The 18,529-nt window shown below is 49.7% G+C and overlaps 1 protein-coding gene across 1 annotated transcript; it reads left to right on the top strand.

The window, feature by feature from the left end:
• Nucleotides 1-3,765: 3,765 nt before the first annotated feature.
• Igfbpl1 (insulin like growth factor binding protein like 1) lies at nucleotides 3,766-17,465 on the top strand. Its single transcript, XM_042697499.1, has 5 exons — nucleotides 3,766-4,219; nucleotides 11,510-11,619; nucleotides 12,358-12,474; nucleotides 14,249-14,400; nucleotides 15,925-17,465. The coding sequence occupies exons 1-4, from the start codon at nucleotides 3,766-3,768 to the stop codon at nucleotides 14,390-14,392; spliced, it is 825 nt and encodes a 274-aa protein (XP_042553433.1). The 3' UTR covers nucleotides 14,393-14,400; nucleotides 15,925-17,465.
• Nucleotides 17,466-18,529: the final 1,064 nt, after the last annotated feature.

Here is an 18,529-nt window from a genome sequence, read left to right as displayed (position 1 = left end):
GCCACAGGTTGATGTCCCTTTGATTTGAAATTGGACCCTGAGTGCTATTAGTCCCTACTCTGGCCCTGGCTCATCATTAGCGACTGGTCAGAGATCCCTACAAGGGCTTACAGGAAGCTTGATAGAATGCAGCTGTACAGAGTCCTCCTGTAAAGGGATCCAGCCTGTCTCTCAAACAAGAGACTGGGTGTGAAACTCCGGTCCTTCATACTACTGATTAAAATTGACTTCAAGCTGGGTGCTAGTAGCTCACCTGTAATCCTAGCCACTCAGGAGGCTGAGATCTGAGGACTGAGATTCAGAGCTAACCCAGGCAAGAAAGTCTCTGAGAACTTATCTCCAATTAACCACCAAAAATCCAGAACTGCAGCTGTGGCTCAAGTGGTAGAGTGCTAGCCTTGAGCTTAGAGACAGCACCCAGGCCCTGAGTGCAAGTCCCAGGATCTGTTACCCACCCCCAAAAAGAGACTGGAACAGCAGGTGGCATGAAGTTCTTCTTGCTATTTGGGACATATGACATTTCAGCAGGAGGCCTGTCTATGTCATTTCTAAGGAAATTATGACAACTGGGCAATGCTAAAGATCCCAAGTTCAAATCCCAGGGGCCTCTTCCCTGTCATATGTTTGTGTCTAAGCATCCATCCTTCTATTCACTACTCAGGTGCATGAGATCTCATCACCTACCAGACAACAGGGGCCCCCCAGCCCCTTTCTGTTTCCCATCATCCTTTGGGGCCCCCAGACACATACTATGTTGTCAAGATGGTCCCCTGGGAACAAGAGGGGAAAAGCAGCAATATATCTGCTGGGCTATGGGCTTAGCAGAGATGCAATTTAAAGAAGAAACAGACACCGCTGATCTTCTTCAAAGCTTTGCAATGTTCTCCCCCACCCAGATAGCAGACTTTGATGCCCCAGGCTCAGTGTTGGAAAATGAGTTTCTGACTTTAATTCTCAGTCATTATGCATACATATGGCGAGCTTTCTCTCTCTCTCTCTCTCTCTCCCACCCCTCATTTAAAAGGAATGTAGATGGTATGTAAATGTGCCTCCGTGTGATTATACATCCCAACCTGCACACACTAATTTCACAATAAGGACATCTTTCAGCTACTGTTCCTTCCATGTTTGCATGAAAAAATGAGTAAATCAGTCCTGCATACGTGTGCTACGTTTCTTTTCTAGCCCAAGTCTCAAGGTTGGGCTTTGGACTGTGGATATGAATGGTTTGTTCAGCTTAAGAACAAAGAGATCATCTCACCCAAATCCAAAAGCTTAGACCCACTGCATGCCCCTCAGCCAGGACTATCCTTGAACTCCTCCACTAACAAGGGGCTCACTACCTCTGGAGCAGCGATTCTGTCTGTGGACAACCACGAACCATGAGAATGTCTGAACAGGGACTCTGATCATCTTTTGTTTTCAAATCTACCTTGTTTCCTTTAACTCTAGAAGGACTTCCTTTACCTTACTGCAGGTATGCACATACACATATTTGCAAGCAAGCCATCGCGGTCCCTGTGCATTTTATATTCACCATTTCACTAACAGTGTAAGTACCTTCCATTCCAATTAGCCTACATTTCCCTTATTTGTTTTTCGATGCCTTAGATAACACCCCAGCCCCCCCGCCCCCGCCCCCGCCCCATGGTTAGATGGACTATAACTCATTAGACATTGCCTGTCTGTGAACATTTAGGTGGTTTCCAAGTTTTGTTGTAGTCATCAGCTCGGGGATGATGTCTTCACACCGAGTGATTATTTCCTTGTGATTCACAGAGGGTCAGGTCATGAGTTGTGAACACGTTAAAAGGCCACTCCAGGTGCAGCCAGCAGCCTCCTGGCAGAAAGCAATCATTAATGAGCACTGGGAGATGCCAACATAGTTCTGCTTATCCCTCAGTACTTCCCCCTCCCCACATGGCTCCTGACCATCCCCTGTTCCATGGGGCCCACTATAAAGGAATGGCTACAGACACAGACCAGGTGGCTCTGCTCTGGCCAGGACCTAAAGCAGCCTCCTTTCTTAGGATAAGGACAGCCTCCTCAGGACTGCAAATTGGGGAAGAACTGGGCTTGAAAAGCAAAATGACCCCTCCTAAGAGAGCTGGAGCAGTTCTTCCAGGAGCTAAGAGTTCAGAAAATAACAATTAAAACAGCACAAGGCAAATGAGGGGGAGGAGGAGAAGGCAGGAAGTGTTTCCCACTGAACTTGGTCAGCAAGTCTCTGTCTCCATCCATGGTCTTCACCTGAGCCACACATCCAAGTCCAGCACCCCAAATCCCTCAGGGTAGGAATGTGCAGAGTCCAACCTAGAACCTGCGTGGGGGCCACATGAATCACTGGCGCCTGCACACACTTCATCTTTCCAGTTTCCCACAATCACACAGGTGCGCTGACATCTGTGCTCCAGGCTGCCATCAATCAGAGCACCTGTAGTAACAAAAGGACAGAACACACTATAACTCCAATTCTGTGGGACTAAACAGGGCAGTTAGAACATCCAAGGCTGCTCTGCAAGAACTCCAACATGTATTACTGTGTCTCATCACCATGAAGTCACTGTGGGCCATAAGTGGACCATAATGACCATAATTTCAGCTACTTGGGAGGCAGAGATAAGGAAGATCTAGGCCACCCGGGGAACACACACACACACACACACACACACACACACACACAACTAGACCACATCTCAACCAACAAGCCAAGAGTGATGCTGTATGCCTGTGATCCCAGCTATGGGGTAAGCATAGATAGGAGGACTGCAGTCCAAGCTAGCCAGTCACAAAAACCTCAAGATCCTACCTGAAAAATAACTAAAGCAAAAAGAGCTGTGGGCATGAATCCAGTGGTATAGTGCCTGTCTATGCCCCCGTGCAAGCAGTGGGCCCTGAGTTCAAACTCCAGTACAAAACCAAAACCAACACCAGAACAGGGCTTGGTGGAACACTTGGCCAGCCAAACACTTTGAATTCAATCCGCACAACATCTTGAATTCAATCTATAGTACCACAAAACCAACCAGCGAGCAAAAGCCAGCATTTGAAACTAGGCTCCCATTGTGCGTACAAGAAAAGATGGGTTTCGTTAAGAAGCAGCAGGCTGTCGTCGACGGGAAAACAGTGCGGTGGTGATTAAGTGCAGTGGTGTGCGCTTGAGGGTAAAGTGGGGACGGAGAGACAAAAACAACCACTCCTGCTTTTACAGGTGGACACAATTCCCAAGAACTAGCAGCAGCAGGCTGGGAGACTGGAATATAAGGTTAGGGAGCGACATCTTCCCCTCGCCCGATGATAAACTGTAACGTGTTAGGCCCTTTGGAAAGATAAAATGGAACACAATGCAAACGAAAACAGCGCATCCTTCTGGAAGGGTTATGGAGTCTGCTATTTGAATCTGCAACCCGCACATCCAAAGCCCTGTCTCCACCCGAGCGACCCGGGGCAAGTTCCCCACCTCGGGTCTCAGTTTCCCCCAAACACTCTGGGATGTCGGGGAGCTGTCCCTGTGACTTCTCGGCGGCTTGAGCCCCGGGTGGAACAAGATGCCCCCACCCCGCCCCACCCCGCGCGCGCTCCCCGCGTCGCACGAGCGCTTTTGGGGTCCCGGGCCCGGCTGGGGCCGCAGCCGGCGGGCGCCCCGCGGTGCAGACCCGGCCAATCAGCGGCGGCGGGGCGGGCGGCAGAGCGGGCGGGGTGGCGGCGCCGCACGCGCGGAGCGGAGCGGAGCCCAGTGGCTTCTCCGCGGGCTCGGAGTCGACCATGCCGCGCGTGCCTCCGCTGCTGCCGCTGCTGCCGCTGCTGCTGCTGCCGCCGCCAACGCCGGGCCTCGGGCTCCGCGGCGCCACCAGCCGGCACCCGGAGTGCGCTCCGTGCCGGCCCGAGCTCTGTCCGCCGGCGCCGGTCCGCTGCCCCGCGCCCGGGATCGCGGCGCGCGACGAGTGCGGATGCTGCGCGCGCTGCGTGGGCGCGGAGGGCGCCGGCTGCGGGGGGCGCGCGGGGGCGCGCTGCGGGCCCGGCCTGGTGTGCGCCAGCCGGGCCGCGGGGGCGGCGCCCGAGGGCACCGGGCTGTGCGTGTGCGCGCGGCGCGGCCCGGTCTGCGGCTCCGACGGCCGCTCCTACCCCAGCGTGTGCGCGCTGCGCTGGCGCGCCTGGCTCGCGCCCCGCGGACGCCTCGGCCACCTGCACAAGGCACGGGATGGCCCCTGCGAGTTCGGTGAGTGCGGTGCCCGTGCCCAGCGGAGGGGCTCCGGAGGGCTGAGCCGGGGGGACGAAGGATCTTCCTGCACAATGGGACAGGCACTGTCTGAGCCTCAGTTTCCCCGGTGGGATCATCAGTTTTATTTCCCATCCCCCTCCTTTACCAAGTTCATGGTACACCAGCCCTGAACAAAACGGAGTTATGGTGAACCTGCTGCCCCATTCGGTGCTTAAGTACCCATCAATGCTGTTATAGTCAGGCCTGGCCTATTTGCCTAAGGGAAGCTGCGGGGGGGGGGGGGGGGCGGAGAGGGGAGTCCCCAGAGCATGCCACACTAGGTGGGCTCATTGAATGGAGAGGAAGAGCAGGTGAGGATGCCCAAGGAGCAGACGCCCCTCTCAAAGTCTTGGGCCTCATCAAGCCAGGGCACCAGGACCCCAGGTGTAGGGGGCAAGGCCCTATCAGGGATCCAAGGGGAGCACCCATCCAGGACAGGTAAGACCTTTGGAGACTAAACTGATGAAAAGTTTATGTGACCAACAGGAGCCGACCTAGTTTTTGTCACTAGAGCACAGTTTGGAGAGTCCTGCTGTCAGAAAGGGAATGGTAAAGCAGGAATTGCTGCACCCCTGGCTCAAGCCTGTAATCCTCGCTAATCAAGAGGCTGGGAGATCTGGAGGATCAAGATTCAAAGCCAGGGTAGGCAGAAAAGTCTGCACGACTCCCATCTCCAAAATAACCAACAACAGCAACAAAAGCAGGACTGGAGACTTGGCTCCAGTGTAATAGCAAGCTGTAAGTCCTGAGTTCAAACCTCAGTGCAGGAATTGCTTGGGACTTAGAAATTTAAGCTTCATTACAACTATCCCTGGGTGTCACTTTCTCATTTTCTCAGTGTGATTTTTTAAGGCAAATAAAAACTTCAATATGAAGGGATATCCAGGCTTTGCTAGCCTTTTCTTAAGTGTGGGGGTGGTTTTGCACAGAGCTCTGTCTCTCCCTAGGAGAGGTGGGGGGAGGACAGGCAAGTGAGGTGGTGACCAGTGAGTCCCCAGGATCCCGGCTTGCCTCCTGGGTTCCAGGTTTCTGGGGATGAATTCTGGCCTGGGCAGAGAGACCAAGTCCTAAAGACCAAGACTAAATACCCACCCAAGTCAGTGCAATGGCTGTAGCTTCCAGAGCAGCAGGGTGGGGGGCTTTAGAGTCTCTAGTATTGTTTTACTCCTTTTCCCCTCAAAATACTCAACATTAGATATACTGGAGTCCAGGAGATGGGGCAGGAAGTCTTTCTGTCCCAGGAAACAAAGACACTGAGCTGCCCAGTAAACAGCTCAAGCACAGGGTTACCATGACTACTCTTACTTGGGGCTTACAGTGGGGGACAGAGCTAGCCAGGCATGTTCCCAGCCCTGGCTCCCCCAAAGGACCTTAAATTGGCTCTCTTTTGCTTCTTTTGGAGCCATTGCTGATATCCTTCTGCTCTGAAAGCTTGTTTCTGCTGCTTGGCCCTGAAACAGCCCTGTCTCTTTCCTTTCTGTAGTTTCTATCACTCGATTTCACAATGTGCCTTCCTCAGCATTTAATTTGCAGGCAGTTCCCTTTGTCTGCAGACAGGTAGCATGAACTGCACATGCAGGAGACGTAAGAAATGCTGACCAGGCCCCCACTATCTGCACGGTGCTAATGGGCTCAGATAATTCCTCCCTGGAGTGATATGATGCTCCTAAAAGAAACCCCCCGCCTTTGAAGAGATGGGGACCAAGTCTGCTGTGATGTACCAGAGACCAAGACCTAGTAAGGGCAGGTGATTTACTTGTCCAGAATATCCAGTAAAAGCTGCTCAACTCTCGAGTCCTGACACCCTGTCCAGTGCTCTTTTAGGACAGTTATTTGGTGGTATTAAGTCAGGCAGATGGCGGTTGCCATGGTTACCAGATGGCAGATGGAAACCCCATACCCCTCATTCACTGAAAATTACCAAATGACAAGTAAATGTGACAGCGCCTCTACTCTGATCTATGGGCTCTGAGACCCACCCTAGGCTCGGGCCTGGGGAGTAAAGAGGAACTCTGAGCAAATGGGAACAGTTCCGAAGCTGCTTTTCATTAATGCCAGGGCATTAGGGCTCCTGAACTCAGTTGTCCCTCTCATCAGCATTTGTGTCACCCAGCCCCCACCCCCACCCCCAGCCCTGGCACTGTCTCCCTGTCACCTTCTGTCCTCATGTGTTTGTGTCACCCGTGCCCGTGTGTCCTGGGAAGGCTTAAGGATGAGGACAAGGACACATTTCCTAGCCCAGGCCACAGGCCCTGCGGCTCTTCATTCTATGCTGCCCTAAAGCCATCTTTAATTCAGAAGACGCCGCAGGAGTACTTTTTAATAATGCCCCTGGGGACCCCGGGAAGGAAAACACAGCCGGAGCAGGGCTGTTCTGCAACAATATTGGTGATGAAATTACCCCTCCCCAGCTCCTCTTCTCTGGCTCCTTCAGTGCAGGAGCACCTGGACTTTTAGAGAAGGAAGAATGAGGTATTTCCCAGGGTGACATGTTTCCTACACTGGTCCCTGAGAAGCAGCAGGAAGCTGGTTTTGGATAGAAATGCCACTCTTTCCGCCTAATCATGAGAGTGATCCTTCGATCTCTGCATTGATTTTAGACCTGTGTGTGGAGAATTCTTTATAGTCAGACATTGCTTTTGAATCCATCTTCTTACTTGAGTTTTGCAACTGGTAGGGAGGTCCCAAACCCACTTTCTAGAAGAAGATACTGCAGCATACCAAGGGAATTCCTGAGAGCCACATGGGCAGTCCCCGCTGAAATGGAGTCTAGTCCAGTCCAGGTGTGCAGAGTCTGCGTATTGCTGACATCCATCTCCAGCCTGCAGGGAATCGAGCCCTCAGTCAACTTCCGTGGGCTCTCTAGAGATCCTGAATCTTAGAAAATTCACCTTGGTTGGGATTCTAGCTCCACTTACAAGCCCTAGGCGCATGTTACCAGGAAACCATAAGAGGCAGCAAATGGCACTTTGTGAGAGGGACAAAGAAAGGGGCCTTTCACTCAAAAGCCTTTCATGTCGAGGGAGGGGATTTGAGGCACAGGCGGCAGGCAGCAGCGGGATTAAGCTGTGTTCGCTCCACATTGTATTGTGACTATTAGCATAAATTATCAGGGCTGTTCAGTGCATTGCTTATTAAACTCTTCGGTTGTACGCTTCTTAATACAGCAGATGGGGTCCTAGGGGTGACTTTTTGCTATTCTTCCTTTCCCTGGCACCATTAACTTGGAAAAATCTCTGAGGTATTTGAGATGATCTTTCATTGCCGCCACCAAGGATCCATTTAATTGACAGAGTAGAGAGATTGATGATCATCACACACTATAATAATAATATCAATCCTTTTCATCTATGCAGATCCACAGTTAATACAGGCTCATCTATTACCTGCTGGCATCCAGGGAGGTATGAGGCAGAGTTTGTTCATTTGCAGACAAGAAGGACATGATTCCCAACTGCCCAAGCTTGAGTGGTTGAGTCTTCTCTGGTACTATTGTCCCCACTCCATGGTCCTGTCTCCTGTGATTATCCCATATTACCTACTGTTTAACCCATTGGCGCTATCCCACGTTGCCAGGGCTGCTGTCAGCGTGATCAGAAGAAAGTGGTTAGTAAGGAAGAGCTTGAGAGATGGAGCTGGCACATTTAAAGACAAGGCTGACTTGGAGTTGGCCCTCTTCCTGAAAGCCACTTTATTCCCATTCAGTTCCTCTAGGTCCCTCACATTTCCTGATCTTTGGTTTCCTCATCTGTAAAATGGAGATAAAAGCACCTGCCACTCAGAGCCCCTGTGAAAAGGGTCCTTTGGGGGAAGAGGCAAGTTAAGACAGCAGTTAAGAAGAACTTCGACTCTAGAGCTGAAGACTAGTTCATATCCTCTCCTCACTTCCCCACCATTCGAGGCCAGGTGACTCTGAGCAGCGCCCCCCAGCTGGCCATGAGTATGATTGCTGGAAAGAAAGCAGAATTCCGGAAGCAGAATAGTGCTTTGCTTGCAGCGAAACACTGCTTTCGATGGTACCATCATTATCGTTATTACTATTACTAGGAATATTAACTATGAAGATCTATTACGCTTATGAGTAAGCATGTTTTAAGTTTAAAATCGGACGTGTTAAAATTAAAAGCCGATCTCAGTGTACAATCTGAGATCATGGGACTCTTCTGTATCTTGGAAATGTTGGTAGCTCATGACTGTAGGCATTTGTTCCAACTTAGAAATGCAGACCGAATGTGTTATACTGTATGCACATGTATAATTAAAGGCATAAATAGTGACATGTGCCTTTAACACTGAAAGCAAGGAGCTCTTTTGTGATCCAAGTGGTATTTCCACAAAATTGGTGGCAAGATCAATGTTTCCAAGACAGCCTTTTCTTAATTGTAGTTATTGTAAGAGAAGGAGAGGAAGGCATGAGGAGAGAGAGAGAGAAGAAATGTGATTTACTAGCTTATTCATTTAGGCCTGCGAGGGAGTGATGAAATCTCATTTAAAATTTATGACTTGACGTGAATGAAAGTGAAACACATTGATGGCGTGTCCCCTTGGAATCCATTGAGGGCTCTGGAATAAGAAGCAGCTCCGATTGTCCCACCGTGAGCCATTTGAGGGCTGCCTTGTGGTTGGAGGCAGCATCCCAGCGCCTGTGTGGTTGAGGAGGTGCTGCCAGGAGGATGTGAATAAATTAGCCTCCTCTTTGTCATCACAGATGGGGCTCCTGCCAGGAAGCACGGTGTGTGGTGTTGGTGGCTGCAGGGAGTGTTAGAAGTCTAGGAGTTCACTGGGGGTGTTGGCTATACTCGGGGATGTGGGTTGGCACAGTGCTTTGGAGGGGAGTCACATGGGTACTGCTGGAGGGGTAGGCTGATCAGGAGTGAGGGTGGAGGACGGCTGAGGATGGGGAGGACTCCCTGGAGTGACTCAGGATGCTGTGAGCTCCGAGACAGACCAGGGATCAGCAGGGGGCAATTACACAAAGGCAGGAATTGTTAACTGCAGGTTGATTTAAGCTTGCTCCTTCCCCACTCCCTCCTTCCCCTCCTTCCTTTCTTCTTCCCTCCCTTCCTCCCTCCCTCCCTCCCTCCCTTTCTTCCCTCCCTTTTTCCCTCCCTTCCTAGCTTCTCTCCTTCCCTTCCTTTTCCTTTCTTTCCTTCTTTCTTTCTTCTCTCCCACTCTCTCTTTTTCCTTTCCTTTTTCTTTCTTTGTGTGCTAATCCTAGGGCTTGAACTCAGGGCCTGGGTGCTGTCCCTGAGCTTTTGTGCTCAAGTCTACTACTACTAATTGAGCTCTATACAGCTCTACTTCTGGCTTTTTAATTGAGATAAGAGTCTTATGGATTTTCCTACCCAGGCTGGTTTTGAAACACAATTCTCAGATCTCAACCTCCCGAGGATTACAGACATGAGCCACCTATGCCTGCTCTCTCTGTCTGTCTCTTTCTGTCTGTCTATCTCTGTCTCTCATACAAGGCATTGAACTCAAGGCCTCGTGCTTACTAGGCAGCTGATCTACTTCTTGAGACATGCCCCAGGCCAAAGCCAAGCCTTCTTACCAGCACAGCACTCCAAGAGTGCTGTGGAGAGTCCAGGAGGGACATGGCTCTGCAGGTAGTGAGCTCTCCTCCAGTGGAGGTATGCAGGTGGAGGCTGGATAAGCATATCCCAGTTGGTCAAGCACAGGGCACAGGATCTTGGAGCATTTGGGTGCCACATGTCTCTCTGGTTAGGAGCTCACTGGCTTGGTAAGGTTTGCTTCACTGTCTAGAAGAGCCCTGGAGTGGCCCTATTTGCTCTTTCATTTACCTATATTTCTTCATCTAGTTTGCTAGACTGGTTCCTGAGCCTCCCTCCTCCATTTGCATATTGTGCTCCAGAAGCCATGCTTTCTCACCCCATGGTGGATCTCCCTGTTTTGGTAGGCCATGGGGCTTGAACTCTGGGCTTGGGCACTGTCCCTCAGCTCTTCAGCTCAAGGCTAGCACTCTACCACTTGAGTCACAGCACCACTTCCAGTTTTCTAGTGGTTTATTGGAGATAAAAGTCTCACAGACTTTCCTGTCCAGGCTGGCTTTGAACCGCAATCCTCAGATCTCAGCCTCCTGAGTAGCTAGGATTACAGGCATGAGTCACCCGTGCCTAGCTTCTCCCTCTTTTAAATGGAGGATGCTTGAGCTGAGAGCTCTTCTCTGGCCAGACATCCACCTTTACCTTGTCAGGAACACCACAGCTTGACCCCAGGGTGGCTGAGTTTGTGCCCCAAGCAGGCAGGACCAGGTAGAGAACCCTGGACTGAAAAGTCAGCTGTAGCACAGCAAGCTAAAGCATTCAGAAAACCTGGTCTCAGCTGCACTTGCCTAGCTGGTTCCTGCAGGGTGGGTGAGCTGTCCACCTGTGGGGCTGGGGTGGTAAACATTTCCCTATGCACAGGGAAAGCAGGGCATTGAGGGGCTGGTGGCATTCAGGAGGCTGAACTTGACTTTCATAGCCCATGTGCACAGATCAGATGCCTAGTATGGGAGGAAACAGTATAGAGGAAGAGCTATGAATGCTGCCTAATACAAATGGCTCTAGAGATCTCTCCACCCTTTCTCTCTCCCTACTACGATCTACAGACTTGAACCACATTCACCCCATCCCCTGAGTCACCTCGGCTTGGTTCCCTCAGTCTCTGAAAATTGGGTTTCCAGGCTCACACTTTAGCATTGGAAATGAGGAGGAGTGTGGAGGTTGGCAGAGACCATTGGCCTCGGGGTTGTGTACATGCAGGTCGTGACTGGAGTGGACTGCTGGGGTCTTAGCTCCAGAGTACAGGTGGTAGTTGTTCTGCATGGCATTCCTCTTGAAGTTCCCATATGTGAAGGCAAAAACGAAAAAAAAACCCACCCCAAATGCCCTCTGTAGCCTCTGCCATGGATGATATGTTGGTCTCCTAGGAGTCGGCCATGCACCCTGAAGCTGAACTGTAAGTAGCTGGCTGTGGGAATCCTAGGGGGGACCCTTGGGGGTGGAGAGGATGCACTGAGACTCTGGCTCTGTCACTCTCTCTGGACCTGGTTTCCTGGTGGTAAAACATGGCAGTGGGTCAGGAAATCCGCAGGGAAACTAGAAGCTGGCCAGGTTGTTGTGGGGGAGGGGGTTGAGAGGGGTGGCGAGATCTTCCATAGGATTCACCGCTCTTCCATGGCAGGCCTGCGGGGGCAGTGTGAGAGAGGAGCCCTCCTGAAAGGCGTGTTCCTCTGTCTTCTCTCAGCTCCCGTGGTCCTCTTGCCACCCCAGAGTATCCACAATGTCACCGGGGCACAGGTGTACCTGTCCTGTGAGGTGAGGGCTGTACCGGCCCCTGTCATCACGTGGAGGAAGGTATTTCTGACTCAAAACTCTGTGTGTGTGTGTGTGTGTGTGTGTGTGTGTGTGTGTGTGTGTGTGTGTGTGTGTGTTTACACACCGATCACAATATTGGAAAAAGAGCCCTCTTACCCCAGGGCTCTCCTGGAGAAGGAAGGTTGCAGTCCTTCCTGTCCTTCCTTGGCCACTTAGGTGCCCAGAAAGTTCTACTGTCTGGAAGTGGTGCTGTGGCTCAAGGGGTAGAGCACTCGCCTTGAGCTGAAGAGCTGAGGGACAGTGCCCAGGCCCAGAGTTCAAGTCCCATGACTGACAAGAAAAAAAAGAAAGGAAGTTCTACTGTCACCTAGCCAATCTAACGTCAGCCACGGAGTCAGTAGAGCCCCCATTTCTCTGTGGATGAGCTATGGACAGACTCAACTTGGTGACAGGAGACTCAGTCCTGTTACAAACCCTAAAAACCAAGTTTTGAGATAGAATTGGCAAGAATTGTGCCTTTCCTTAGCAACCTGGATCTAGGACCCGGGACAAGAAATCCGAAATTCCCAACAGGTTGTACCCGTATTGTCCAGCAGGGGGTGCTGTCCACACACATTCAGATTTAAAAACTGATTGACCTGCTTTGAATATGAATAAGATGCTAGAGTTTCAGCTTTTCAGTCAGTGGGAGGATGCAGATGGCAAGGAGGCTTGCGGGATGCTCCCTACCCAGAAATACTTTTCCTAAACCACTTGTGGTTTCTCTGTCCTCTGTAGATCATGCACTCTCCTGAGGGCACTGAAGTGTTGGAAGAGTTGCCTGGGGACCATGCCAATATAGCTGTCCACGTTCGTGGGGGCCCTGCAGACCATGAGGCCACAGCCTGGATCTTGGTGAGTGTTTGTGGTGATTAGTTATCACTTTTATCTTTCTATAACATGTTAACTTTCCAAAGTTGTTCCAGAGCAGCAGTGAGATAGGCAGAGGCATTGTCTCCTGGGAGCAGCATGATCTGCTGAAGCAGGTAAAATAATGGCTTCCACAAGGTGTCTCCATTCTACTGTCCAGCACCACTGGGTATGCTGCGCTGCAAGGCAAGGGATTAACGTGGCTAAACAGCTAACTTCAAGATAACAGTAGCCCCTTCAGATGCTGGTGGCTCACATCTGTAATCTTAGCTACTCAAGAGGCTGAGAAATAAGGATCAAGATTGGGAACCAGCCCCAGGCAGGAAAGGCTTTGAGACTCTTCAATGAACCAAAAAAGCTCAAAGAGGAGCTGTGGTTGAAGGGGTAGAGCCTTAAGAACAAAGGTTCAGGGACAGTGCCCAGAATTCAAGCCCCAAGGTCTACAGAAATTTAAAAAAAAAAAAAAAAAGATAGAATAGCCTGGATTATCCAGGTGGTCCCAATTTAAAGATTAATCTTGGGCTGGGAGTATGGCTTTGTGGAAAGAGTGCTTGCCTAGCATGCGTGAAGCCCCGGCTTCAGTTCCTCAGTACCACATTAAACAGAAAAAGCTGGAAATGGAATAATGGCTCAAGTGGTAGACTTAGTGCTTGCTGGCACTTTGGTTTTTAGCCTGCTGAGACTCACTTGGACTGCTGAGCTCGCAAACCATAGATGATTACTTATAGTTAGGCTTGCCACTAGGCTTGGGACTATTTGTTGTAGCAGCCATAAGGAATTAATACACCTGTCTCAAGTCCATGTGGCTAGCAAGTCCTTCTCCACAGTAGCTGTCATGCTACTCATAGCAGTTTTGCTAAGAGAATTCTTGGTGCTTGAAAGACTAAGGGACAAGGAGCCTGGAAGGGGGCAGCGGGGGGCTTCATGTTAGTTTGGTCACTTTTCTTCTCAGAGCCTCAGTTTCTTATGAACCTCACAGCCTGTGACTGTGAGTCTCCTGTAGCGATCAAGCTGCTAACAACTGCCCTTTGCCTTCATTCATGAGTTCAAAATGAGATGGTCTGTTTAACCCTCCCCATGTCCTGTGCAGCCAACAGAACAGTGAAAGAGGAGTGAGCTGGTTGTGGATGTGGCCCAGAGTGCCTTTGAGATGTTCTCTGAGGATATCACCCACATTTACTCCACACTCTGGGAGATCTGATGATGCTTTTCCACCCAGCGGAGAGACCTGTAATGCAGCGGGCTCTGTGGCATTTTCAAATCAAGCACATTCCCTCATTTTCTTATAAGAAAAGATAAGGGGCAGGCTATCTCGGCTGGCATTTTGGAAAGGCCGCCTCCTTAGGGAACGCTTTGTGTGGCTCTTTCTTTGGCCAGTCAATTTTTGATCTTTTAATTTACAGTATTTTCCTCCTAATCCATTCCTGTTGCCTTTGGTAAAAGGACAAGACAGCTCCCAGTGTAATAAGTGGGAGTGTGGCGCTTTCAAGAGGGCTCAAGAAAGAACTTATGCTGGGCTACTTGCAGCTAACAAGAAAAACAGGGAGCTCTGTTGTATTCAGAAAAGGAACGCATGTGCAGATGGGACATCAGAACCAAATAAGGAGGGCTAGAGGTGTGGCTTAGTGGTAGAGTGCTAGCCTAGAAGTATGAGGTCCTGATTTGAAAACCCTGGTGGTGGGGAGGGGAAGAAACAGAAGAAGGAAGTCAGTGTTCTGTGCCATATAGAACCATCTGAATATGCCTGTTGTATTTCTAGATCAACCCCCTGAGAAAGGAAGATGAAGGAATGTACCAATGCCACGCGACCAACGTGATTGGGGAGTCCCAGTCCTATGGCACTGTGACAGTCCTTGATCTGAGCAGATACAAAAGCCCCCTAGCTCCGGCTGACCACCTGTGATGAGTAAGGTATGAGTTCCAAGTCATTTGGGTACTTTTCCCCGTGTCACAAGGTGGGCAGGGAAGAAAGAAAGAAAAAAGAAAACTATGTCAGTGAAAGGAGCCAGAGGAAACGCAGAGACAAGCAGGGCCATGCGGAGGTGAGCAACTGGGCCTCTGTGTCCACATACGTTTCTCTCTGAGGTCCTCAGCATGCAAGGTCAAGAGCTATGAACCTAAGAAGGCATACGCATAAAAAGCTAGCTGTGTGTTTTTCTGTTTCTGAGTCTGGAGAGAATATTTTCTCTTGGCCCTGAGAGATGGCAGACAGTGCTTTGTAGCCATACCTATATGGAAGCATTCCTACGAGACTGTCATGTTTTGTCTGTCTCTTCGGGGATACCTCCTTGTGGGTCCCCTGACCCTGTCTTGCTGGCTTTGGCATTGTATGGTGCTTAGCAACACATCTCATGGGCAGGAGGAGGCAGGATCATGGCATTTCTTCTGCCCAAGTGGCCTTTAGTGTTCCTAGTCACATAACCGACAGCTAGGGTGGCTTCTGTCCCTCACCCACAGGTGACCATGAACTTGGGAAATGAGTCACTTTATTAGTCAGTTTTTTATGCAAATCAGTCCCCAAACTGTGCTGGTTTTGAGGCCTGAACATCACCCCTTGCTCAAATTTCATGTCACTGCTCTTCCATGCCAGCTGGAGGAGCAGTCCCAGCGATGAGCAAGAAGCCCTTAGCAAGCACACATTTCTCATTTTAAGTTTCTGTTCAGATGTGACTTCCCTCCTCCTAGCTGCCTACAGTCCATTGGCCAAGGTGAGCCATGCCCAGGTTGGATGGAGTATGCTATACATACTCAGCTCACAGGAGAGAAAGGGCGGAGAGGCATGATCCTCTCCCAGGTCACCTCACCAAGGCCGTCCAGCAAGGTGTTAATAGAACATGTGCCAACTGTGACTTTACCTTACCTGCTGGTGATTGATGATGGGTCCTTGTGACCTAGACAGAGGAGAAGCCTCCGCTCTCCTCTTCCAGGTGGTCTAGACAGATCCCTTCCCCTTTCAAGGTCATGCTCTCTTAACTTGTGATGGTAGCATTGAAACTGGATTTTACCAGTGTCCTTGTAGTCCTGCCATCCTAGAATAAGATGGCCCTATGAAAAAGTATAATATGTAATAATGTATGGTTTACATATTCTTAGATATCCAGGTTTCAGATCCCCTCTACATTATGCAGCATTAGACAGCCTTTGCTTGCATGCCTCCGGGAATACAAAGCTCGCTACCACCACTGGGATTTCCAGTGGTTGGAAAATTCTGCCCTGGAACACCCTTCCATTGGTTCTAAATGTATTTCTTGAGCATCCCCAGGCCCCCTTCCCTGCCCCTCCCCCATAAACTCCATTGCCTGCTGAGGAGATTTGAACTTTTGCATCATTTCCTCCACCTCCCATGTAATACATAGAGACAATGGCAAGAAAGTTGTTTGGGGTTTTTTTGTCCCTCCCCCCCCCCCCTCTGATTTTTCCTTCTCTTCTTCCCAGGTTCTTAAGAGAAATGGAACATGAAATGACAGAGAAGTCAAGAAACGGATCACTGTGCTTTGTGAAGACTTGGAAAAGCTGTGTTTGTACATGACCCCCTTTTGTATGTTTTTAAAAACTGAATGCAAACTAGATTCATATGCAGATGTAGTTTTTAGCAGGATTGGTATTAGGAAAGCTGACAGTGCATGTAGCTGTTTTTTGTTGTTTGTTTTGTACTGTAGGAATGAATTCTACCATGAGAATTTTTTTAACTATTTCCTCCCAGGGAAGATCTCTTAACGTCTGTTAACTACAAAGGGCTGTAAACGAGGTGAGGACTCTGATGCTACCTCATTTGTCTGTGGCTGATTCCTGGTGCTCTATGACTTCATGTGTTGAGGTCCAAGGAGGGAGGAGGTCCCAGCTTGCCTTGCCTGGATGACCTGGGCAGCCCCTCCCTTCTGGGGGCCTTGGTCTTCCTCCCTCTGACTGTGGCATTTGGACTGGGTGTTACCAGTCTCCTTTCTAGTTCTTCGGTCCTAGTATAAGATGGCCCTATGCAAAAAACAAAACAAAAACAAAACACAAAAAACATAGTGTGGGCCTAGCATTCTTTCTTACCTGGTTTCCTCCAAACCAAACCATTGCTATCATGACTTGGCCTTTGGGCTAAGACCAAACATAAAAACAAATCAATGCTTCATACCAGGGTTAGGACAGTTGGTGGCTATTGTATTCCTCCTTTTCCCCCATTTTAGAGAGATTTAGTCCTAGATGGGAATCTTTGCCAGATTCTAGAGTCCTTTGCTAGGCATTTAGGGACCAAGCCATCCCTGTTAGTCCTATATTCTCTAAGCAAGTGGCCAGAGACCAGGTTTCTGTATGTTACATTGTAGAAAGGAGTCAGGTGCTATCTCTGGGCTGTGAAATTACAGTACGTTAGAATGCAGTAGGCTATACCCCAGAATAGGTTTCCCTACCACCACCAACTCCCATGTTTAATGAGCAGAAAAGAAAATTACTCTCTGGTTAAAAATAAAATTGATCTCCAAGTGATTACAATTTCTTAATCTCAGAATGAGGATCTCTCACTGTAGACAGTTCTTAAACTTTATGAAGCAAAATTTCCCATCCTTGAGCCCGTCCCTGCATGGAGGGCAGGCCAGCCAGGCCTGGGAAGCAGCTCCTGGCCATCATCACCTCAGGCTGACCTCAGGTGGCCTCTTCTGCCTGCTTCTGAGAAGCTGCCTGCTTCTCAGCATGACCCAGAAACCAGGGGAAGGATGCTGCTGCCAGTTCATAGGTTTGGGGGTTCTTGCCAAGGTTCATTCAAGTTTTAAGCCACACTCAGTCCTCTCCCAACTAGTCATTATGTTTTTGGAACTCTGAATATTCTGCCTCTCTAAGCCTGACCCTTCCACATCTAAAATAATGGGATGCTGTCACCCTGGTAAAAGACCTGGCTGGGAATCTAGGAACACGGGGTCCATTTGCATGTTCATCCCAGGCTTGCTGTATGACCTTGGGAAAGCCCCCTTTGCTTTCTGGACCTCCAGGTCTTCATTTGAATAAAGAGGAAATGAAATTAGATGAGTGTTTTTCAAACTTTGAAACACTGGGGTCCCTTCTTTTAATAAACTCAGAACGGAAATGGATCAGATTGGAAGCTGTTCTTGGCTGTCAGTTTGGGGCTGCTGGGGAGCTGCTCACATAACCACCCCACTGGGCACCTTCTATCCCGATCCTCTCTCCCTGCTGTGGATGTTTCTATTTCTGAGAGTTTGCTATGAATTCCCCTGTGAATAGAGCAGTTGGGAGATGACTTGCTCAGATGCCTAGTGATGTAATCTCAGAAGAGATAGGGGCCCAGTGACTGTGGAGAAGGTAGGAGAACCCCAGTGTGCATCTGCTAATAAGGGCCTTCTGCAAAATCCATTGAGGTGTAGGCCAGCCTATGGCCCACACCTATAATCCCAGCTACTTAGGAAGCTGAGGTGTGGAGGATCTTGGTATGAAGCCAGCCTCCATCTTCAAAATAATCAGCAAAAAAGCCAGGCTAGAAGATGATTCAAGTAGTACACCACCAGCTTAGCAAGCAACTCAGACAAGCACGAGGCCTGAGATCAAATCCCAAGACTAGAATAAAAAAGAAATCATCTCCAATTTGCCTTGTTCGCCTCAGAGTAGAGGGTGGCTGGAGCCCCCTAGTGGAGCTCATTTTAGCATCATATTTACATGCAGCATACATTATCACACACAGTCACTGAGGCCTAAAAGGTAGAGTAACATGATTATTTTGCTTAATATTTCACATGTGGGAGCCCCGAGACCGCTTCCAGGCTGACACCACTTGGAAGTATAGTTCCCTCCCCCACCCCACCCCCTTTGTTTTTACCTACCCTATTTTCACAGGTGTCACGGTAGCACAATCCTGCACCTGAAGCCAATGTTTTTAAGAATGGTCACTGAGATCTCTGTTGCAGGAATGCTGCAGGAGGAGGGGAGGGTCCAAGTCCCATTGGTATGACTTTGTCATCCTGCATGCATCGTATTCTTTTCTGCTTGCCACAGCTACTTCAGGCCACCCTACTTGCACCTGGGGTGGATGGTTACCCCCCATCCA

This window comes from Dipodomys spectabilis, unplaced genomic scaffold (genome assembly GCF_019054845.1).
Source record: "Dipodomys spectabilis isolate Male_0828 unplaced genomic scaffold, ASM1905484v1 ptg000006l, whole genome shotgun sequence".
Classification (NCBI taxonomy): domain Eukaryota; kingdom Metazoa; phylum Chordata; class Mammalia; order Rodentia; family Heteromyidae; genus Dipodomys; species Dipodomys spectabilis.
The sequence above is the reverse complement of the archived record's forward strand: the minus strand, read 5'-3'. Positions and strand labels throughout refer to the sequence as shown.